The following is a 21,076-nucleotide window of genomic DNA, read 5'->3' on the forward strand; positions in this document are numbered from 1 at the left end:
AGACGTTAGAACTATGGTGGGAAAAACTACAACGTCCAGAGGTGGAGCGGGCCTGGCCGGACCGCCACAGGGCATGATGGGAAATGTAGTCTTTTGTTCGTTGGCCGGAAGAATTCGAGCTGTGGAGATTTCCAGTTCCTCGAAGGCGGCCGGTCCGACATAACTAACCGGTCGCCCTTTTTGTTCACCTAATCGCTAAGAGGGAGGGACGGAATTCCCGAACATTTGATGCTAGGAAATCAGATCGGAGGGCTCCAAAGGCCTGGAGTCCAAACGGTGACCCGGAAGCGGAAATCTCTTGCAGGCGGAGTGCTGGTGAGCGGAGGCAGCCGCGGCGGCAGCAGTAGCAGCAATTCATCCACAAGAAGCTTGGCTACAGGGGGAAGATGCTGATCAAAGTGAAGGTGGGAGCCTCTAAGCCTTGCTGGGAAGCAGTGGGACGGGATTTGATTGCTCCAACCCTGACAGACAGAGCAACAAAGAGCCAGGCGTTTTCCCCAGGGTTATAGGACACTGACAACCCCGAGGCGGGGCGCGAGCGGTGATGGGAAACTGGGGCAGAGCCCGTCCTGGGGGGCTTCGAGAGGCCTGAGTCTGAGCCCCGAGTCGGGCCAGGGGCGTCAGGGCCGCGCCTCCAGCCTGCTCCCTTCCGCCGACGTTGCTCTCTGGCTAGCTCACGGCTGGGTTTGGGTGCATGTCTCTGGGTGTCTGAAGGGCTTCCCCGTCCTCTCATGCGCACATCTGAAATTTAGGGTCATAAATTTAGAGCGGAGACTTAAAGAGGCCGTCTGGTACTGCATCAGTTTACAGAGGAGTAAACTGAGGCCCAGAAAGGTTAATTCGCCCACGGTCATAAACGTCCCCAGCATCAGAGACAGGTTTTGAGCTCACGCCTTCTGACTCCAAATTCAGTGTTCTTTCCACTGCCTTTTTAACCTTGTCCTTCGACCACCAAACAGACTCTTTCTGTTTTACCTTTTCTCCTTCCAGCCCCTTCCTTTAACTGATTCCTCAGTAGTGCACACTCATGACTTCGGCTCTGAAGCGGTTGGCCATGGCTTATTCGTTAAGGGTCATAGGATTTAGAGCTGGAAGGAACTTTATACATTATCTAGTGCAGTCCCCTCATTTTATACATGAGGTAACTGAGGCCCACCCAGAATGATTTGAGAATGTGCTCAAGATCACACAGGTAGTGATAGAACTGGGATTTGAACCAAATCTTTGAAAGTGATACTGACTTCATTAGTGGCATCCCAAGCCTCCTATCCAAGAGACAAAATTGGGAGTATTTTCCTAAAGCACTTGACTCTGAGTGGGACAGTGACCAGGTTCTCCCACTATCAGCTTCATTTCCTTGGGCTGAAAGGTAATTTCTTAGTGCCTGGTATTTGTTACTAACATCAGCTTTCCTCTAAAACTGCCCCTGTTGCTCTGTGTATATACAAAGTTACTTTCTCTTCTCATTATTTCTAACAGCTCATCTTTCCTGAAAAACCCTTCTTTTCTGAATTGTGGTTTACTGAATTATGCTGTCACTGGATGCTTCTTTTCTGCCCTTTCTTGAAATCTTCCTTTTCTCTTCTGCAGCTGATTAATCAATACCATAAACTTGGATAAAAGGGATAGAAACTTGGGAAGGGAGAAAAAAGGGGAAACCATTGATTAATGACTTGCCTAATTCTGTAGACATTTCCACATATATACATATATTATCTTTTATGGAAAGACTATTGTGAGAAGGGACTGCAAAGGATCATTTGCTAAGACATAACGGATGCCACTCTTCTTCCATCCGCTTGTCCATTCATTTGTTCATCTTCTCTCCCCACCATCAGCACCACAACTTTCCTCCTGCCTACGCTACATGGTTGGGGCAGCTATTTCAGTGCTTTCCTAACTATCACCTCCCCCTTCTTTTATCCTAGTTGTGTTAATGTTGTTCCTGCAAGTCTTTTCCAATTTTGTGTAATCAAAGCTATTTATTTTATATTTTATGATCACTCCTATGCCTATTCTGTTCTAACTCATAGATTTGCAAAGTACTTCTATTTTTCTCTAATTTTTTAAAATGATGTGACCTTTTATATTTTTATCATATATTCATTGGAGCTTATTGTAGTATAAAGTTCAGGAGGCCAATCAAACCTAATTTCTGCCAAACTTTCTTTTCCAAAGCTGCAGAGTGATCATTCACGGGGTACAACCAGAAGGCATGCTATAGTAGAAAAACTAGACACGAAATAAGTAGACCTGTTTCAAATCCTGGCTCTGTCACTTGTTACCTGTGTGACTTTGAGCAAGCCACTTAATTTCTCTTGGCCTTATTTGCAAAATAACAGGGTCAAACTAGATGACCTCGTAGTTCTGCTCCAATTTATGATCCTAACCCTCAACTTTGCTTAGCAATAATACTGACTTCCTAGCATACTCCCACTCTAGCCGTCTTCTCACATCCCAATTCTGCCTACCTTCTACTTCACTGAGTAGATTGAGGCTATCCAATATGGCTCCCTCATACCTTCATATTCACTCTAACATAAATCTTTTCATCTTTCCTCTCATCTTTTTCTCCAGGCTCAGGAAAAAAAATATCTTTTTTCTTCTCTAAATCTGTGCTTGATCACATAATTGCTTCTGACTGTGGGTTGATTTGTCTCCACCCCTTACTAATTTTGGTCTAGCATCTTCAATCTTAACCCCTCAACAAACTCCTTTTCTTATTCCTTTGTCTTGTATGCAGGGTTAAATGAAATAATTTAGTCTTACTACCCCTTCCATCTTCTTTCTTTCACAGCTAAACTTCTTGAATGAGTAATCTTTTACTGGCTTTGTTCCATTTTCTTCTCTTCCAACCCTCCGGAAATGTGGCTTCTGTGCTTACTATGGCTGCTAAAACTGCTGTTAGTAAGATCATCTCCCCAAATCCCAATTGCTCTTGTGTCTCCTTGGGAACATTTGATAAAGTTGACCACTCTCTCTTATTAAAATTCTTTCCATCTTTTTCTTTTATAATGATTTACCATCTTAGTTTTCTTCCTGCCTCACTGACTGATCCCTTGTTGCCTTATTCACTGGCTCTTTTTGTCTCATAAACTGATTATTCCTCAAGGATCAGTCAGTGCTTTCTCTGCATACTGATACTGCTTTCATTTTTTGAACAAATAATCTGGCTTTCACCCACCTTTTAGTCCCATGTATCCATCTGCCTGTTAGACATTTCCATTTAGACATCTTTTGTCTTTTCAAACTATACCAAACACTGAATTCATCTTCTTAAACCAGTCTCTTTCCAAAATACACTTCATCTCATTCATTTGAATCCTGCGTCAGACACTTGTAAGGTGTGAGACCCAAGGCAAATCATGTTTTAACTTCTTGGTGCCTCAGTTTCCTCCTCTGTAAGATGAGGATAAGAATAGCACTTAGCTCACAGGGTTGCTGTGAGGATCAAATTCAATAATATGTGTATAATTCTGTGCAAGCTTTGAAGCCTCCATAAAACTATTATTATTATATTTAATTTTATTCAATTTAGCACTTCAGTGCATACTTTTTTATTTCTTCCCTCTTGGTTTTGTGTCTGATAGTTTCATGTTTCTATATCCCATCTCTCTGGTAAGGGCAAGGACCATGTCTTGTGCTTTGTGTCCTCCATAGACCTAAGCAGTAATTCAGCAGATACTAGCTGAATGGGATTGAATTCACCCAGCAGGCAAAAACGGATGATGAATAAATTAAAAGGCATTTATTAAGCACTTATAGGTGCCAGATATCAAGCTGTGCACTAAGAAATACCAAAAGCATGACATTCTCTGGTTTCAAGGAGCTTTACATTCTAATTGGGGAAGATAATGTATCCAGCGGAGTGGTGATCAGGAAAATCACAGGAATGGCAAGTTATGTGACAGCTGATTAACATGTTGACTTGATTGCTCTTCAGAGTAGAACTCAGAAAACTGGGTGTCAGGGGAAGGAAGTTGGCTGGAAAGCAGTAGGAGGGCACTGGGAGCACACAGATAGATCAGTGAACTTAGCAGTTAAGAGTGAGGGCCCCAGTGGAGGAGGTAGACTGTCTTGTCCAAGGCAAGAAGGAAGCACAGCTGCTTGCCAGGAAAATGGCAGTTGTGTTTGACAGCTTCTGCAACATTCCACATCCATGGGCACCTCCCCCAGAGGGGAAGGCTCTGGGACCATGGACTCATCTCTAGGACCTGTGGCCCTGATAGCATCTAGTCCCTTCTGCCCTAAGTTGTCACAATATACAGATAATGAAGGGCCTCAGTGCTCTGGAGAATGACAGCATGTTCCATTCCTCTGACTTCAGATAATGAAAGTTTTCCAGAGGAGTAAATGAACAAAGTAATTACTAAGCACGTGATTGCTAGTTTCCTGATTTACTGTGTGCTTAATAAATTATAGAAAGATCAGTTTTTGCTCTTCAGGAGCATACATTCTGATTGGGGAGGCAATATACAGGAGAATTCAGCTGCAGAGCAGATATAAGGGCCCAGGGGGGCTCAGAGTATAGTCAGGCAGATAGCAAAGCCCATAGGTCCTTAGATTGTATCAGCAGGTCAGATAATAATGGCCAGGTGTTTGGAGCTTATAATGTCAGGGGACATGGGAAAGTCCAGTGGTCCTCCACATTACTGGAAAGATTGCGGTTGGTAACTTCCTGCTCATTCAAAGTGTCTCCCTTACCGTTGGCCAAGTATGAGGCTGGAGTAGGGCAAGGTCTCTAGGCTTCTTTTCATGAGAGTGGAGATGGGGGTCAGCATCCTGGAGGGAAAAAGGGGAAGGGGAGCAATGAGGGTATCTACAGGAAGTTTGGAAGAAAGGGCTCCCTGCAATACTCGCTCTTGTGTATACTCTGGTACCAGGTAGGAAGTGGGCATATGAGGAAAAAGAAGGCTGGAGAAATAGATTCCCCCGGGACCTGAGGCCAGAGAGGCTAAGGATTTCCTACACTCCTGCTCCTCTTACCTCTCAGATGAAAAAGAGGTAACGTAATATTTGCCCTTATAGGTCTATTCAGTACTTAACTCCTCTGTGGCCTTGGGCAAGGACCTTCTCTGGATGTCAGTTTCCTCATCTGTATATCAATCAAGTATTAAAGACTTTCTCTAGGCTAGTACATGGGGTACAGAAAGAAAAAAATAATTCTTTTTCTTTAGGGTTGTGTTAGATGGAGTCTGAGGTCTCTTTCAATTCTAGATCTGTGATCCTATGACTTCCACATGGGCAAGAGAGTCTTTTCTCTAACGGTCTATCTCACATCATATGATGTAAATCTGAGGACTGCACATCCATTATCTTCCTGGCTTATGTGTGAGTGAGTGCATATTGGGTGCTGTAGCTTGGTTAGGCAAGTTAGATAGAAATAAACAAAGCATAGTTTGAACATTATTCTTCTTCCTTTCAGTGGCTACATTTTAATTTAGTGGATTAGACCCACAAATGTATAGTAAATACAAATATGTGAGTAGAAAATAAATAAAAATAAAGTTGTTTAGCAGCACCAATGTGTGTGTGGCACTGTAACATTTGTCCAGTTATCCTTTGCCCATTCTGAGAGTATATCTTCTTGAAAAGAATAGATTGGATGTGTTAGGAAATAAAGGGAGACCATTGAAAACAGTGATCTCAGGAAACACAGTAGAGGATAAAGATGATAAAGCTATGGTCCAAAGATGTAGAATGTATCCATGATGAGTGAGAATAGAATTAAATGTATAAATACACACACACTTTTCCGTGCAGGAGGGCAAGGGGAAATATTGGTTACAAGGAAGTTGAATTGATACTTAATGTTTGGTTAGCCCAGAAAAACCTCTGACAAGAGTAGAGGCCAAGTCAGGGATCTGGCTTATATGCAGACAGCCTGGGTCTTGATTTTCGCAATTGTACAAAGGTGACACAGTGGATAGAGCACTAGACCTGGAGTCAGGAACACTTGAATTCAAATCTGGTTGAGACATTAACAGCTGTGTGACCTTGGGCAAGTTATTTAACTACTGACTGCCTCGGTTTCCTTGTGTGTAAAATGAGGATAATAATAGCTGCTACATCCCAGGATTATGCGGATAAAATGAAATATTTTAAAATGTTTTGAAAACCTTTGTGCTATAGAAATGCTAGCTATGATTATTTTTATTTTAAATTAGAGTTGAAGGTACAGTTCTGGGCTTGCGTTGGGTGAGGGACACTAGCATATAATGGAGTTGGTTGAGGGCCATCACACTTCAAAATTTTAATGAAATTGATAGAAGTCAGAGAAAGATTTTTTTTAAATTTTATTTATTTTTTTTATTGGCTAGGCAGTGGGGTTAAGTGACTTGCCAGGGTCACACAGCTAGTAAGTGTTATGTGTCTGAGGCCGGATTTGAACTCAGGCCCTCCTGAATCCAGGGTTGGTGTTCTATCCACTGCACCACCTAGCTGCCCCCAGAGAAAGATTTTGAAGAAGAAAATGATTAGTGGTTCTTGAAGTCTAGTCAAAGATGATCCCTGTTAATCTGTGAAGATCCTTATGGTTATCTATACACCAGGGTAACATCTGGTCTTTGTGTTTCTGCCATTAATTAGTTTTCTTAGGACACCTCTCATTGGTATCTCATCAAAAGCAGAACCAGTGTTCTCTTTGATTTTGGTGAGGAATTTTGTTCTAAAAAATGACAAGTAGAGGTGACTGGAATAGATAGTCCAAAATAGACCAGGTACCAAAACTTTTAATGCCCATTGACCTGGGCAAGTCATTTAACCCCATTACCTAGCCAAAAAAAAAAACCAACCTAGAAAAAAAAGGGGGCAGCTAGGTGGCATAATGGATAGAGTACCAGCCCTCGATTCAGGAGGACCTGAGTTCAAATCCGGCCTCAGACACATAACACTTACTAGCTGTGTGACCCTGGGCAAGTCACTTAACCCCATTGCCTCGCCAAACAAACAAACAAACAAACCTTAATGCCCATTGACATAATTAAAGATGTAAGGGGAACTGAGATGTTTGGTTTTCCAAATCCAAGTCCTTTGATAAGGTGCATCTAGTTAATGGGTACTAGCACTCAACAGGAGAGTAATTACATACAGGTGAATTGAGCTACAGACACTAATAAAGCCCTTGCCTGTTTCAGACGCTGACAGGAAAGGAAATTGAGATTGACATTGAACCCACAGACAAGGTAATGTATTCCCTTCCTCTCAGTTACTATGATCTTTCCATGTCCCTCTGTCTTTTTCTGTGTGCTCTGATCGTGTTCCTAAGTGTTTTCCCTATAACTGTTCTCCATTTCCCTGGCCCCATCCCTCAGCAACCTTTTCCCTTTCATCCCCTTGAAGGTGGAACGGATCAAAGAGCGAGTAGAAGAGAAAGAAGGAATTCCTCCACAGCAGCAGCGACTCATCTACAGTGGCAAACAGATGTGAGTTTAGTGTAGGAGTAAAGGTCATGTCAGTTGTACAGATAAAGGAACGAGATCAGGAAATGAATGGGAGGTATGGGGAGGCAGATTTTCTATAAAATAGTTCTAAGAAGGATGAAACTTTGTCTCCATCTTGTCTTTTTTCCTCTTTTTTCCAGGAACGACGAGAAGACAGCTGCTGATTACAAGATCCAGGGGGGTTCAGTCCTCCATTTGGTGTTGGCTCTTCGTGGGGGAGGTGGCCTTGGGCGGTGATGGACCTCCCTCTACTTTATTCCCTTACCCCATCACTTATAATGATGCGCCATACACCCTTCCACTTCCTGGAACAACAGAACCACCACTTCCTCCCCAGGACAGATGCCCAGGTGTTTCTGTCTGTTGCTGGGAGATCTGTGAGGACCCCACAGTGCGGCCCTCTGGGCCTGCAGGGCCCTTTGCTAGCTGTTGGTTTTTAGTTTGTGGTCTCGCCTGCCCCTTCCCTCATGGCTGTGTCTTGGTTGTTAATAAAGAGTTTTCCCAGCCTCCTGGAATGTTTTCTCAACTGTGCTCAGATGTAATCGATTGACTGACCCATGGGGCCATTTGATCCAGGGCCTTGGAGTAAATTTGATCCTGTTATTGATGGTGAAAAACAGGATAGCTAAATTTTTAACATTGCTGGACCTGGGAAATGGGTTCATACAACATTCTATGATTTTCATGACCACTATTCTACAGAGGGAGTGTTTATCTAGGGCTCTGCTCTACCTGCCTTTATGTTATGGCTTAGTCAGTTATTGTGAGAGGCAAGGAGGGAGGGATGCTGGTGCCTGAGAAGATGGGAATGAGAGAGGTGGCCTGGAGTAATGGAGAGCAGAAGGGTCTTTTGGGCATTTTACTATTCAAAGAAGGAAGGAACTGATTTGGAGTTAGAGGGTCTGGGTTCCAGCCCCAGCAATGCCAAATTAAAGTGCCTGTATGGCAGGACAAGTTGGCCTGAGCCTTGCATTCTTCATCTATAAAATGAGGATTAGATCAGATCTTCCAGCTACTCATTTATAATCCTGTCACTGATTGGAAGGAGGCGCCGACTTGTACTTAGGTGAAAAAAGTCCTATCCACCACCCAGATCCAGGCCAGTGGGAGGATTGTGCGGCCATTCCTAGTACTAACTCTTGAGGGCGCTGTGTTTATAGCGCCCTCTGTCATGCCTCAGCTCCAACTCTGGGTGGCGCCACCGGCTTCAGGACAGATTCCGGGAACCGGCACTCTAGCTGGCTTCTCTCTATGGTCAAACATGGTGGCTTGCTGAAAGCAGCCGGCGTGTACTACCCCTGCGGGAGCCCAGGGCCCGCCCGCTATGGCCCGCCTTCCGCAGCTGGTAGTCTTCGACCTGGGTATGTGCACCGCGTGGAGGGAAAAGGTGCGCGCGACTGCAGATGTTCTCTCTTCCTTACCCCTCCTTGGGGTCAAGTCGGCCCCCAGCCTTCATTCCTATCCTCGCCAAGCCCCGCCTCCTCGGCCCCTGAGCCCTCAGGCTCGGCCCTCTGAGCCGTAGCCTAGGTGCTGCCCAGGTTGGAGCCAGCTAAGACCCGCCCCCTTTCCCTTGCAGATTACACTCTCTGGCCCTTCTGGGTTGACACTCATGTGGAGCCCCCATTCCGCAGGAACAGGTGAGGTGAGGCGGGGCGGGGGCGGAGCCAAAGCTCAGGGACTGAATGGAGGGGAGGGGGAGTAAAGCTGAGTCTTTCCTCTTCTGCCCCTGCCTAGGGATGGGAGTGTGCGGGATAGCAATGAGAAGATCGTTAGGCTATATCCAGAGGTGCCCGATGTCCTGGACCGTCTGCATGGCCTGGGGGTGACCATCGCTGCTGCCTCCCGGTAAGCACTGCCTGTTCAATGGAGCACGTTTTTATGGAGCACTTTGCTCCGTGGTAAAGGATTGGGGATATGAAAGATTTGAAAATGTCACAGATCCTACGCTCAAGAAACGTTCATCATGTGCTGGACGTGGGAAGCATATAACAAGTATAAAGAATAGTTATAATGCAAGTTAGAGTATGATGGGGGCAAAGGAGAAGGCCGGACCAATCTTTGAGTATGGGGAGAGAGAAGTTTTCAGCTGGATCTATCAGGAAAGGCTGTCATGGAGGAGATGCTAATTAATCTGGGCTTTGAAGGCAGAGAAAGAATCTGAAAACTGAAAAGGAAAAAGTAGTGCATTCCAGACAACGGACATATTTCACACTTACAGAGATTGTCAGAGCAAAGTTCTACCAGTCCATGTCCATACCTTCCCTACAAGACTTAGGAAGTCAGATCAACACAATGACCAACCACAGTTCCAGAGGACTCAAGATAAAACGTGCTTACCTACCTCCCAGCAGAGAGATGATAGAGTCAGAGTATAGATAAAGACTTTTTGTTTTGTTTTGGGTTTTTTTGCTATGACCAATGAAGATATTTGTTTTGCTTGACTATACATGTTTATAACAGGTTTTATTTTTCTTGCTTTCTTAAAGGGGTGTGTGTGGGAGGGAGAAGGTACAGATTTTAAAATAAAATATAACTTAATTTTTAAAAATATAATTTATAGTCTTAAAGAATTACTTAGAGCACTGAAAAGTTCAGTGACTTACCCAGGGTCACATAGCCAGTATGTGTCAGAGGTGGTGCTTGAACCCAAGACTTTCTGACTTTCTCCTGATATCAAAAAAGTACCAGTGGAAGGAACACTCTGGCTGCCCACCTGTCACTTTGTTCCTGCCGTGTGACCAGCCCATCTTCTCTGCCTATCACACAGTTCTTTAATGATGTCTTTTACTCTCCTGTTTCTTCAGAGTTCCTCATGTATAACATATGTGGTTATGTGCTGCAGCCTGCTCATACCCTACCATGTATCCCTCCATTGTTCTCTGTTACTTTTAATTTTCCAGAGGCATTTGTATTCTGTGTCTAACTGCTAAATAACATTGAGGTGGGAGAGTTCGAGCTGAGACTGGGAAATAACTAGTGATGTGACACGATAGGGATATACCATTCATAGAAGGAATGAAGTGAAATACTGGAAAAGGGCAAGTGGATTAGAAAAGGCTCCAAAGATCACAAGAGCCCATGGCTGGAAATAAAAAGCTAAGGAATCTGTATTATCTCCTTTAAAGAGTAGTGAGTCAGGGGAAGCTAGGTGGCGCGGTGGATAGAGCACCGACCCTGAAGTCAGGAGGACCTGAGTTCAAATCTGGCCTCAGACTAAACACTTGACACTAGCTGTGTGAACCTGGGCAAGTCACTTAACCCCAATTGCCTAAAAAGAAAAAAAAAGAGTAGTGAGTCAGTGGTCAGACCTAGACATCAAGAAGATTGTTTTGGCAGCTGTGAAGGCACCTTCAAAATTCTGCTTTGGTTCCAGTCTGATCATATTTTAGTTCTGTGGGGAGGGGAACCTCTTCAGTGTTGCAACTACATTGTGAAATTTTGAGAGGCTAATAATTCAAAAATAGATAGTAATTTGTGTAACTTTGTGTTTTAGCATTCTTCATCTGTTGCTTTTTCCAAGTTTCCTTTGTATCTCTGACTTAGTTCTATCCTATAACCTTTTACTGTTTCTTCAACTTAGGACCGGTGAGATTCGAGGAGCCAATCAGCTCTTGGAGCTTTTTGACCTCACTAAATATTTTGCACACAAGGAAATCTATCCAGGCTGCAAGGTCACACATTTTGAGAGGTACTCAGGGATGAGAAGAAAGGAAAGGAAAAATATGACTGGATCTACCTGACAGGCATGGTGGGAGTGGGAAACTAACCTCCAGTCCTCACACATCCTGTTCCACTCAGATTGCAGCAGAAGAGTGGTATTCCCTACTCTGAAATGATCTTCTTTGATGACGAGAAGCGGAACATTATAGATGTCAGCAAACTGGGTACTGAATGGTATTGTTGGGGGGAAAGGAGCCTTAGGTATATAAGTATACATAGGGGGTGGCTAGTTTGCATGCCAGCTAAGGGCCCCAAAATGACAAAGAGGTAAGACTAATCTCCTAAAATGACATTCTTTCCTAGGTGTCACCTGTATTCATGTCCAGAGTGAAATGAATCTGCACACTCTGACTAAAGGCCTAGAAACATTTGCAAAGTCTTGAGACAAACTCTCAGATTCAGCGCTGCAGATGGGAGCCCTGGCCATGGACAGGAAGAGAACAAGAATGAGGAATGCATTTTCAGCTCATCTGTGAATTGTATAAAACATTTGTGTGTGAGCACATAAGACCCTTCCCTTAGTGTAAGTCTTCTTTGTCCTCACATATATGGGCTAACAACACTGCCCAGGACTGATTCCAGGTTTTGCTTCCCAGTGCTGTCTGTTCCTTGGTGTGTTATCACAACATCCCTTCCTCACAGCAAATAAAACTTCCTATGACATACTTCTGCACTTCCTCTGCCTGCCTCTATACAAGCACACCAAAGCTCATCCTAGAGGAAGGGGACCTGGCAACCTGGGAAAGGCTCAGTGCATGCCAGGCTGGTGCCCCAGGGCCCTCTAGGATTGTGTCTGCCCAAAAAGGGGAAGAGGAGAGATTGGGCTTAGAGCACATGGGTTCTCATCCTTAGGCAAATGGCTTGATCTCTGTGGCCATCAAAGAGATAGAGGTGCAGAGCTGGGAAGGGCCTGAAGGGGGCTCCGGCAGGTGCCATGAGCATGAGGCCCTGGGACAGGGTCCCAGGGAGGGAAAGGGCAGAGCCACAACTTTCCACCTTGTCTGTGGTCCTCAGTTTCCTTGTTCCGATCTAAATCAATGTCCTCCAGCTCTGCCTCCTGGGACAAACAGCTCTTTTCATTCAGTGACTGCCCTGGAAACATCGGGGGGCCCTTTAAAACTTTGAGGGGGGGGTGTTTAGTCAGGTGACTCCTATCATGTGACAAGCACGCTAGTCTGGGCACACTTTCCCAGGTTTCCAGGCTGGAGACTCCCTATGATGATGAGCCAGAGCCTTGGACTGGGATTGGCCGGGGCTGGCGGGAGGGGCCGTCTCCGCTGGGAAAGACGGAAGTGGGAAGGGCTCGGGGAGGCCGAAACCAAGTTTGGGGTCGAGGCTCCTCAGGGATCAGGAATCAGGATGAGCGGCCTGGGGAGGCTCTTTGGCAGGGGTGAGCCCTGGCGGAACCCTGCCTCCATGTAGATGGAGACGTGGCTGCCCGTCTTTGGGGGCCTGCTTTTCTAAGGGGCTGGGAAAGATGCTCGGGAGGGTAGAAAAGTCATCCAAATCCTAGAGGCTATGAGGGGAGAAGCCCCTAATCCCTGCACCAGCAGTCTTGGGATCCACCAGCCAGGGACCTCCTAGAAACACCTTCCTTTCCCCCACTTTGCCCTCTAACTCTTAAGTAGAAAAGTTCAGGATTTTGAGGGCAGGAGCACAGGGCACATTGGACCCTTTCCGGGCTCAGACCTATCTCTTCACGGGGCCAAGACTTCCTGGCTAGGGTCTCTTTACCACCCCCAACACCCTCCCCTCCAACACATGTTCTCTGGCTTGAAAAGAAGCCTGAGGTTCCTTCTCCAGCTGTGGCCAATGGGAACTGGGAGCTAAAGTGACTGGGAATAGCTTTTCCTACTCAACACTGCCCCCTGCTGCATTGGACCCAGCAGGGAAGAAGGAGAAGGACCCAAGCCCTGAAGAGGCAGTTCAGAAATTGCAGGAGACAGAAAAGATGTTGATCAAGAAGCAGGAGTTTCTAGAGCAGAAGATCCAGCAGGAACTTCAGACTGCCAAGAAGCATGGGACCAAGGACAAGAGAGGTACTAGGGGAGAGGCGTAGAGCACAGAGCCACTGCAGGGGGAAGAGCTGGGGGCTTCTGGCACTTATGGGTGGGCTGTGGGCTGGGTCAGCTGCCCTGCAGGCGCTGCGCAGAAAGAAGAGGCTGGAACAACAGCTGGCACAGACAGATGGGACTCTATCTACCCTGGAATTCCAGCGTGAAGCCATTGAGAATGCCACCACCAATGCTGAAGTGCTTCGAACCATGGGGCTGGCTGCCCGTGCCATGAGCAAGGCCCACCAGGACATGTGGGTACGGGGGAAAGGGGAGGGGAAGGACAGACACTGGGGAAAGAATGGCTTGGCCGGGGCAGCTAGGTGGCGCAATGGATAGAGCACTGGCCCAGAAGTCAGGAGGACCTGAGTTCAAATACGGCCTCAGACCAAACACGTCATGCTTACTAGCTGTTTTGACCCTGGGCAAGTCACTTAGCCCTAATTGCCTTAAAAAAACACAAAGAAAAGAGAAAAGAATGGCTTGGCCACAGGGTCACATCCCTTTCTTTGTAGAATCATAGAATCTTCTATAGGTTATCTAATTCCCTACTTCAAAGCATTCCCTTCCCCTGGTTAAGACACATGGGAGAAAGTAGCAGGCCAGCATTCCTGATTCTTTTAAAAAAACAAACACCTCTCAGCACAGGAGATTCTACATATCCTTTCTTTGCAACATGTTCCTACCCATCTGCAGACTTCTCTTGGTTCCCTCTGCCAAGAAGTGTTAGGCCCATTAAAACATGAGGCTTCAGTGGGAATGGGAGTGGCTTTTTTCCACCACAGGATGAAAGGCAAGAGCTACCCTGATTTTTTACCTATACCTCCACCCACAGGGACATCAACAAGGTGGATGAGCTGATGTCTGACATCACAGAGCAGCAGGAAATAGCCCAGGAAATCTCTGATGCTATTTCTCGGCCTGTGGGCTTTGGGGATGATGTGGATGAGGTAATTGGATGGAGGTAGTGTTGAGGCTTGTAGAAGGAATCCAGGTATAGCACTGGGGAATTTGTGAGGCTTTGAGGGAGGAGACTTTGAGGCATTGGGTCTTTGCAGTAAATTCTTAGCAGTACAGGGTTTCCTGATAAACTTTTGGACTTTCCATTTCCAGGATGAGCTGCTGGAGGAACTAGAGGAACTAGAGCAGGAGAAATTGAACCAAGAGCTGCTGAATATGGAAGAGGATGAAGCAGCAGCACCAGCCACGCTGCCTGATGTCCCCTCTACTCATTTACCCACCAGTCCAGGTACTAAGAACTCACTGCCTGGCCAGAGGAGCAGCCCTGACTACTACACTGGCTATGGGAAGGGTAATATCCCCTCCTGTCTTGAGACAGGTAGTAGCCTCACATTGTTAAGATCCGTGTCAGGGGAAAGTTGGTTCATGGTGCCTTAAGTTATCATAGGGAGGGCTGGTTGGAGAATTCTAGGGAACTTAACTCTTCTTTGCTTTGTCTCTTTTCCCCTTAGCTTCCAAGGCTGATGAGGAAAAGGAACTGAAGCAATTAGTTGATTGGGTAGCCTGAAAAGAATGCCTTGATGTTCTTGAAACTCCATCCAATTCCCCTCTTTTCCCCCAAGTGCCAGTGTACTGAGCTGAAGGGTTTAAACCTCATGAGGCACTGGTGAGGGTAGTAAGTCTGCCCCTTCCTGAGGAACTTGATGCCTCACCTAGCACACCTCTGGAGTAGGACTGTTTTTCTGTTTGGGGATGGGGGCGAGGGTGTTTGAAGGTGGGGAAGGTGGGAGGAAGGAGAAAAGTCCCTGGACCATTTTTTTCATTGGAAGCTGTTACAAAGGCCCTTACTCTCAATAAAACTGGGCAGATGGATCCCCATTGTCTGCCATGTCTTGTCAGCCCCTGGATGCCTACTTCAGGTCCCTGTTCCAGTTTCTTTACTTAGAGAGAAGGAGTGAATGGGCTTGTAGGATCTCCTAGCTTCCTCACTGTGTACATCAGGTGAGTGTTTTCTATTGATCTGTAAAATGTAAGTAGACAGCGCTATAGTTGATCAAACTCTTCTAGTGTGTTGCCGTAGAATTTCTGCAGTACAATTACCTTTTTACCAAGAGGGCTGGATTTGGAGTCAAGAAGACCTATGTTCAAATCCTGAGTCTGCCACTTGCTAACTCTGTGACTTTTGGGGAAGTCATTTAACCTCTCTGGCCTCAGTTTCTTCCTCTGTAAAATGAGGATGCCAGACTAGGTAATCAATAACTAGATCATTTCCAGCTCTAAAACTGATTCTGTGATCCTAAGACAAGCCCACAGTTTGGCTCCCTTTTTCCATTTTTGATAATACAAAAAGACCTTAATGATAAGAAGGGTACACCTAGGAGGTTGTCAGCACCTTTTAAAGTTTGAAGGAGGAGATATGCAGAGCCAAGATACTTCTTTCCCATTTCTCCCCCCAACCCATATGCATATGTCTTTAAAGAAAGCACAGTCCAATATTTAAGTTTAAAATACCTTTGCAGACTACAGATGGAGGCCAACCTCTATAACAGCCTAGAAGTGACTCCTTTTAAGCTTTCCTTGGGGAAATCATTTCTTTTCCCCACCCCGCTGATAAAATTAAATGGGAATTAGATTTCTTGTATAAAAAAAAGAAGTGGATAGAGGGAAGAGTCCTGGCCCCCTCCCCAACTTCCTGCCTTAACCCCCTCTTCCTGACTTCTTCCTCAGTCCTGCTCAACTTGCAATATTGGTAGTGCTGGAATTTTGTGGTAGACACAGGACCTCTAGTAACTGTATTTCATGGTGGGGCCGAGCTGGCTGGAACTTGAGCACCCAGGGGTTCTTGACGATGTCCAGGATGGTAGCACGATTGATAGCCTGGCGCAGCATCGTGTGAATCAGGTTCTGGGACGGGGAGAAAGAGGCCATGGCTGAGCTTGCCCTGAATTGTGCTGCCCAGGTAATGGCAGCATCTAGACCTGAGACAGAAGCAGGACTGCCCACAATACTACTTTGGGGAGAGGGCTATACAGGTATTCCCTTAGCATATGCCCAGAGTTAATGTTTGGATAAGGGATGAGTGCAGGGAGACATCAGGATCCTTGGAAGAGGGACTGACAGTATCCTCTGCCTTGGAACAATGGAGGCTTAAGTTTTCCTATACTCAACTAATTTTTGATCTGGAGGGAATTCTGGATTGGCCTTCCCTAATGCTTTGGGCATGGGACCAGTGGGAGCAAGTGAGGTTCCTGGGGTGGAGCCTGGCATACAGAGTGAATGGAGCCTTCCCCTGACCCTGCTGTTTGGATGTGTACTGTTTGGATGTGTACCCCACCTTCTGTGGATCTGCCCATGGGCCCCAGCCCTCCCGGGGGGGCCAGCACCTTGCACTCCTGCGAGATAAGGCGGTTAGTTGGGAAGGTGACCTCCCTCTGGGTCTCTCGAAGCAGCCTTTTTAGGTTGGTGTCATCGAAGGGCAGACGGGCAACAACCAGGGTGTAGAGAATGACGCCCATGCTCCAGATGTCGGAGAGGAAAGGGTTGTAGGGCAACCCCAGCAAGATCTCTGGGCAGGCATAGGCAAAACTACCGCAGTAGGTCCGGCTGAGTTGGGAAAAGCAGGCTGTGAGGTGTTGGGAAGGTCTCTCCTGGCTCTGGATGTCAGTTGACACCATCTTGGAAAAGCCGAAGTCAGAGATCTTCACATTTTCCCGCTTATCCAGCAACATGTTCTCCAACTTTAGGTCCCTACCGGCAGCAGAAGGCCTGGGGGTCAGGCGGGGGCTGGGGAGAGGGGTTAATATTAGGCTGGGAGCTAGAGGGTCAGGGGTCAGAGGATGGAGGTGGGGGAGTGGAGTTAGGAAAAATGATCTGGGGTTTAGGAGTATGGAGTGGGGGAGAGCAGGTCTAGGAATATGGCTATCAGAGGGCAAGAGTCCTGGGGTTGTGGAGCTTCTCTGTATAGTACTCTGGACATAGAGGATTCTAAATTCCTTAAACAGGTAATTGAAATGGAGAAGGAAAGACTGACCTAGTTGTGGGGAGAATGATGAGGAAGGAGTTCAGATAGGAGTTAGGGGTGTGGATGTGTGGGAAGAGGTTAATAGAGAGGAGGCTAGGTAAGCCACAGGGAGACCGCCCCCCTCTGGGAGTCATAAAGTCTCAGATGGCAGTGCCCTCACCGGTGCACGATGCCCTTGCTATGCAGATAAGCGATGCCCAAGGTGAGTTGGGAGAACCACTTGCCGGCAAGGTGCTCAGAGCAGGCCCCGAAGCGCTGGATCCAATCAAGAACATCACCCCCCTGAGCCAGCTCTAGGATCATATACACACGAGATGTGGTCTCAATGGCCTGGTAGAAGTTGATTAGGTACTTGTGCCGCAAGAGTTTCATTACCTGGTCCCAAGGAAAGGAGTACATCAGACCTGGCAGAGGAGGGCTCATGGCTTGACTCTCAACCCTTTCCTTGCCTTTTATAGCAAAGTTATTAACAATAGTGATTCCTTGTATTTATATAAGACTTTATAGCTTACAAAGCTCTTTAACGTCCCTGGACTTTATCTGAATCTCAAAACAACCTTATGAACCAGTGAAAGAGGGAAGGTACTATCATTTACAGATGAGAAAACAGGGTCAGAGAGGTGAGGTGATTGTCCAAGGTCACATAGCCAGTAAGTAGTGAAGCCAAGACTCCAACTCAGGCTATCTAACATCATGGAGCAGAATCAAATTGTTTGCAGAGGTGAGCTGATTGGTCCATATCAGCATTTTAGGCTCTTTTCCTTTTGGCATAGGAGAGGGGGTCTGTATTGGGTTGGAGAGAGGATTGGACACTGCCTGGGATCAGTGGAGTTTGTATCAAATGTCTCTGCTTCATCACTCTCCTCAGCCCCTGCCAATCAGTCTTCCTTCCATTTCAAGCTTGCTATTGAAATTGTTCTCTAAGTCACCACCTACATATCACCAAATCCAATGGCTACTCTCCAGTCCTTATCCACCTTCAACTCACTGCTACTTTTGCCCCAGTTTTGACTATCACACTCTCTTCTGCCTTGGATTCATAGACCATCTCTTGCTTCTCCTTCTACCTATCTTAACCACTCTTCTGATTTTGTCAATACCTTCTCTCCCTAACCTCTTAATGTGTATCTTTCTCTGGGGTCTCGCCTTGACCCTTTTCTCTTCTTGTCTCCCATTTTCTTGCCAAACTCATTCTCTCCCAAGGCTTCAACCATAGCCTCTCTGCAAAGGGCTCTTCATGCACATCTCCACCAGAATACCCCATGCTACTCTCAACATGTGTAAAGCGAAGCTTATTGTCTTATCCTCTAAAGCCCTTCTTCCTTCTGACTCCACTGTATCAGCCTGTGGTTTTACCCGTTATCCTGCCTTCCATGTTCATAACTTCGGTGTTCTCTCTCATGCTCCTTTCTCACCCACCTTTTGTATCCACGTAGTTACTAAATTATTTTGATTTCGTGTCTGCAACACTGTTTGTTCTATTCTCTCTTCTCTATTACTATTGCCATTTTTCTAGTACAAGTGAATACATTATCACCCTATCAGATGCCTGAACTAGCCTCCTACTAAGTCTTTCTGCATTCACTTTTCCTGCTCCCCACAATCTATCCTTCATATCACTGTCAGAATAATAATGCATATTCATAGATTTATTAGTTTGCTTAAAAATCCCAAGTGACTCTATTGCCTCTTGAGCAAAATTCCAGCTCCTTTGGCATTCAAGATTGCACCCTAGCTCTCTCATCTTATCTCAAATTTCTGTCCTTCACTCTGAACTCCAGTCAAATCAGTTGTGTCCTGCCAAAGGCCATGTGCCCTGAGGCCCTCTCCAGGGCCTGGCATGCTCTTCTCTACTGCATAACCCATTCCCTCCCCATCTTGTCCAGCTGAATTCCTGCCTGTCCTTTATAATCCACATCAATAATAGAATTATTAACATCAATTAGTGAATGCACTTTAAGGTTGATAAAGCACTTTATATAGTCATCCTACTTGGTCTTTATAACAACCCTCTGAAGGGATAATACTATGGATTAGGTTCTCTTCATTTTACAAATAAACCTAAAGTCAGAAAGATTAAGTAGTCAGCACAGGGTCACACAGCTAATAAGCATCAAAGGCAAGATTGGGATTCAGGTCTCAGTTCCAAATCTAATGTTCCCCAGTCATGTAATGATGCATTTATTGTGTAATGCCATACATTACAGGGGCAGCTACCTAGGTGACACTGGACCTGGAGTCAAGAAGCCTGAGTTCAAGTCTGGCCCCAGACACTTACTGGTTATGTGACCCTGGGCAAGTCACTTGTTTGCCTCAGTTTCCTCAACTGTAAAAATGAGAAAAAGATCACCTACCTACCAGGTTGTTGTGAGGATCAAATAAGATATTTGTGAAGCACTTAGCACAGGTCCTGGCACATAGTAGGTGCTATATAAATGTTAGCTATTATTATAGTTATCTATGTTTTATGTCTTATCTACTGGGTGAGGGCCAAAAAAGAGGGCACTGTCTCATCTATGATAAGTACATGTGGTGTGAAACAAAATCCTAAGGGAGTTACAAGTGGCAAGGTCATTGCTGAATGGGGAGAATTGAGAAGGCTTCCTGGAGAAGATGGCATTTGAGGGAAGCAACATGGTTATCTCAAAAAGAATGCTAGTCTTAGAATCAGGAAATCTAGGTTGGCTTAATGACTATGTGTTGAATGAATGGATCATGGATAAGGCTCAGCCCTGTTTTGAGGAGCTCTGGGTCACCTAGCCCTATCTTGATGAAGGCCCCAACGACCTGACCCACCAAACTCTTGCCTTCCTCTCCCATCCCCACCTGGATCTCTCGGGGCAGGAACTTGGTAAGATAGTCCTCAGAGGCTTTCTTTTTGGAGATGACCTTGACAGCAACATGGACTCTTCGCTTAATGTAATAGGCCTCATAGACTGTGCCGTAAGAGCCATTACCAATCACCCTGCCTATTTCATAGCCATACTCTTCCATGACAGTGTGGTGGGTCTGATGGGATGATGGTGGTTTTTTCGGGATCTGGCTGACATCCCATCGCCCCCTGGTAGGAGTAGTATTGACAGGTGGAGGGCTGCGTTCACCGAAGCTGCCTTTGACGTCCAGGGAGGCTGACGCCCTTAGCCGCTGGGGCCTGCGGCGCCAAAATGAAGCTGGCCCCCAAATGCTTGCCTGTATTTTTACCCCAGCTGGGGTCACAGGGCTCTGTTCTCTATTAGGAACTTGGAGGGGGAGAGGAAGGAAGAGGGGTGGACTGCTCTTTTTGTCTCCAGTAGCTGTTGTTCCTTCTTCCTCCTCCTGGTTACAGAATCCCCTGTTCCCATGTTCCGCACACATCACAATCTGCTCTCCACCCACTTACTGGCCACATAGGTCAAGGAGGGAGCATGGCTTGGGAACCTGCAGGGGCCTTCCCCAGCTCCAGGTGAGATACCTCCACAGATCCTTATTCCTGTGTCAGATTCATGATCTAGAATGACCCAGATGGCCACTGTCCATTATCTCAAAGGGGCTGGGGAGGGAATAAAGGCTGTTGAACTGTTCTGGAGAGACAGGATAGCCTTCCTCAGTAAGGCTAGCTCAGTGAGAGGTAGTGGAAAGAGCAGTGGACTTAGGAATCAGCACAATGAAGTAGCAAGTCCCAGCTTTGCTATTTAATTGTCCCTCTCCAGGTTTCAAGTTCTTTGGCTATAAAATGATGGGATTAGATGACATGATGTCTTAGGCCCCTTCTACTCTTAACTTTCTTTAACTTTTTCCAAGAGCAGGCAGGCTCCTTCTATCTCCTCTCTGCTGGAAAACCATACATACAGATTACAGTATAAATCATCACTAAATCCTTCACTAAAATAGTCTGTCCC

The 21,076-nt window shown here is 46.0% G+C and overlaps 4 protein-coding genes across 12 annotated transcripts; 3 read left to right on the plus strand and 1 right to left on the minus strand.

The window, feature by feature from the left end:
• The first annotated feature begins 126 nt into the window (after positions 1 to 126).
• On the plus strand, positions 127 to 7,957 carry NEDD8 (NEDD8 ubiquitin like modifier). Its single transcript, XM_020969972.2, has 4 exons — positions 127 to 404; positions 7,137 to 7,184; positions 7,342 to 7,424; positions 7,583 to 7,957. The coding sequence occupies exons 1-4, from the start codon at positions 387 to 389 to the stop codon at positions 7,677 to 7,679; spliced, it is 246 nt and encodes an 81-aa protein (XP_020825631.1). The 5' UTR covers positions 127 to 386; the 3' UTR covers positions 7,680 to 7,957.
• Positions 7,958 to 8,047: 90 nt separating this feature from the next.
• MDP1 (magnesium dependent phosphatase 1) lies at positions 8,048 to 11,827 on the plus strand. 6 transcript variants are annotated; one of them, XM_020969667.2, is made up of 6 exons: positions 8,048 to 8,829; positions 9,019 to 9,079; positions 9,177 to 9,287; positions 11,023 to 11,130; positions 11,241 to 11,326; positions 11,466 to 11,827. In XM_020969667.2, exons 1-6 carry the CDS (start codon positions 8,694 to 8,696, stop codon positions 11,543 to 11,545), a joined length of 582 nt encoding a protein of 193 aa, XP_020825326.1. In that variant the 5' UTR covers positions 8,048 to 8,693; the 3' UTR covers positions 11,546 to 11,827. The 6 variants fall into 6 exon arrangements, with proteins under 6 accessions (XP_020825326.1, XP_020825399.1, XP_078007405.1 ...); XM_020969740.2 differs by having other exon boundaries at positions 11,241 to 11,336; positions 11,466 to 11,593; XM_020969810.2 differs by having other exon boundaries at positions 8,671 to 8,803.
• Positions 11,828 to 12,383: 556 nt separating this feature from the next.
• CHMP4A (charged multivesicular body protein 4A) lies at positions 12,384 to 15,049 on the plus strand. 2 transcript variants are annotated; one of them, XM_020968850.2, is made up of 6 exons: positions 12,384 to 12,552; positions 13,049 to 13,201; positions 13,293 to 13,470; positions 14,052 to 14,166; positions 14,330 to 14,465; positions 14,689 to 15,049. In XM_020968850.2, the coding sequence occupies exons 1-6, from the start codon at positions 12,384 to 12,386 to the stop codon at positions 14,742 to 14,744; spliced, it is 807 nt and encodes a 268-aa protein (XP_020824509.2). In that variant the 3' UTR covers positions 14,745 to 15,049. The 2 variants fall into 2 exon arrangements, with proteins under 2 accessions (XP_020824509.2, XP_020824574.2); XM_020968915.2 differs by having other exon boundaries at positions 12,392 to 12,552; positions 13,052 to 13,201.
• A 739-nt stretch (positions 15,050 to 15,788) lies between these two features.
• On the minus strand, positions 15,789 to 20,119 carry TSSK4 (testis specific serine kinase 4). Of its 3 annotated transcripts, none has more exons than XM_020968775.2 (4): positions 20,025 to 20,119; positions 17,359 to 17,573; positions 16,561 to 16,924; positions 15,789 to 16,081 (listed from the first exon to the last, which is right to left on the minus strand). In XM_020968775.2, exons 2-4 carry the CDS (start codon positions 17,568 to 17,570, stop codon positions 15,911 to 15,913), a joined length of 747 nt encoding a protein of 248 aa, XP_020824434.2. In that variant the 5' UTR covers positions 17,571 to 17,573; positions 20,025 to 20,119; the 3' UTR covers positions 15,789 to 15,910. The 3 variants fall into 3 exon arrangements, with proteins under 3 accessions (XP_020824434.2, XP_020824297.2, XP_020824360.2); XM_020968638.2 differs by having other exon boundaries at positions 16,561 to 16,960; XM_020968701.2 differs by having other exon boundaries at positions 16,512 to 16,960; positions 20,025 to 20,094.
• Positions 20,120 to 21,076: the final 957 nt, after the last annotated feature.

The sequence above is a fragment of the Phascolarctos cinereus genome, unplaced genomic scaffold (assembly GCF_003287225.1).
Source record: "Phascolarctos cinereus isolate Bilbo 61053 unplaced genomic scaffold, phaCin_HiC Scaffold_3;HRSCAF=262, whole genome shotgun sequence".
Lineage (NCBI taxonomy): Eukaryota > Metazoa > Chordata > Mammalia > Diprotodontia > Phascolarctidae > Phascolarctos > Phascolarctos cinereus.

Excerpts from the sequence above, each read along its gene's own strand:
- CHMP4A (XM_020968850.2), top strand. The coding sequence starts at position 12,384 with ATGAGCCAGAGCCTTGGACTGGGATTGGCCGGGGCTGGCGGGAGGGGC. Across the intron at positions 14,167-14,329 it reads TTGGGGATGATGTGGATGAG|GATGAGCTGCTGGAGGAACT; the intron begins GTAATTGGATGG and ends TTCCATTTCCAG. Across the intron at positions 14,466-14,688 it reads TCATTTACCCACCAGTCCAG|CTTCCAAGGCTGATGAGGAA; the intron begins GTACTAAGAACT and ends TTTTCCCCTTAG.
- MDP1 (XM_078151279.1), top strand. The coding sequence starts at position 8,694 with ATGGTCAAACATGGTGGCTTGCTGAAAGCAGCCGGCGTGTACTACCCC. Across the intron at positions 8,830-9,018 it reads GCACCGCGTGGAGGGAAAAG|ATTACACTCTCTGGCCCTTC; the intron begins GTGCGCGCGACT and ends TTTCCCTTGCAG. Across the intron at positions 11,131-11,240 it reads AAGGTCACACATTTTGAGAG|ATTGCAGCAGAAGAGTGGTA; the intron begins GTACTCAGGGAT and ends TGTTCCACTCAG.
- TSSK4 (XM_020968638.2), bottom strand. The coding sequence starts at position 17,570 with ATGAAACTCTTGCGGCACAAGTACCTAATCAACTTCTACCAGGCCATT. Across the intron at positions 16,961-17,358 it reads AGCAAGGGCATCGTGCACCG|CCCCCGCCTGACCCCCAGGC; the intron begins GTGAGGGCACTG and ends CCCTCTCCCCAG. Across the intron at positions 16,082-16,560 it reads TTATCTCGCAGGAGTGCAAG|AACCTGATTCACACGATGCT; the intron begins GTGCTGGCCCCC and ends TCCCCGTCCCAG.
- NEDD8 (XM_020969972.2), top strand. Across the intron at positions 7,185-7,341 it reads ACATTGAACCCACAGACAAG|GTGGAACGGATCAAAGAGCG; the intron begins GTAATGTATTCC and ends ATCCCCTTGAAG. Across the intron at positions 7,425-7,582 it reads ATCTACAGTGGCAAACAGAT|GAACGACGAGAAGACAGCTG; the intron begins GTGAGTTTAGTG and ends TCTTTTTTCCAG.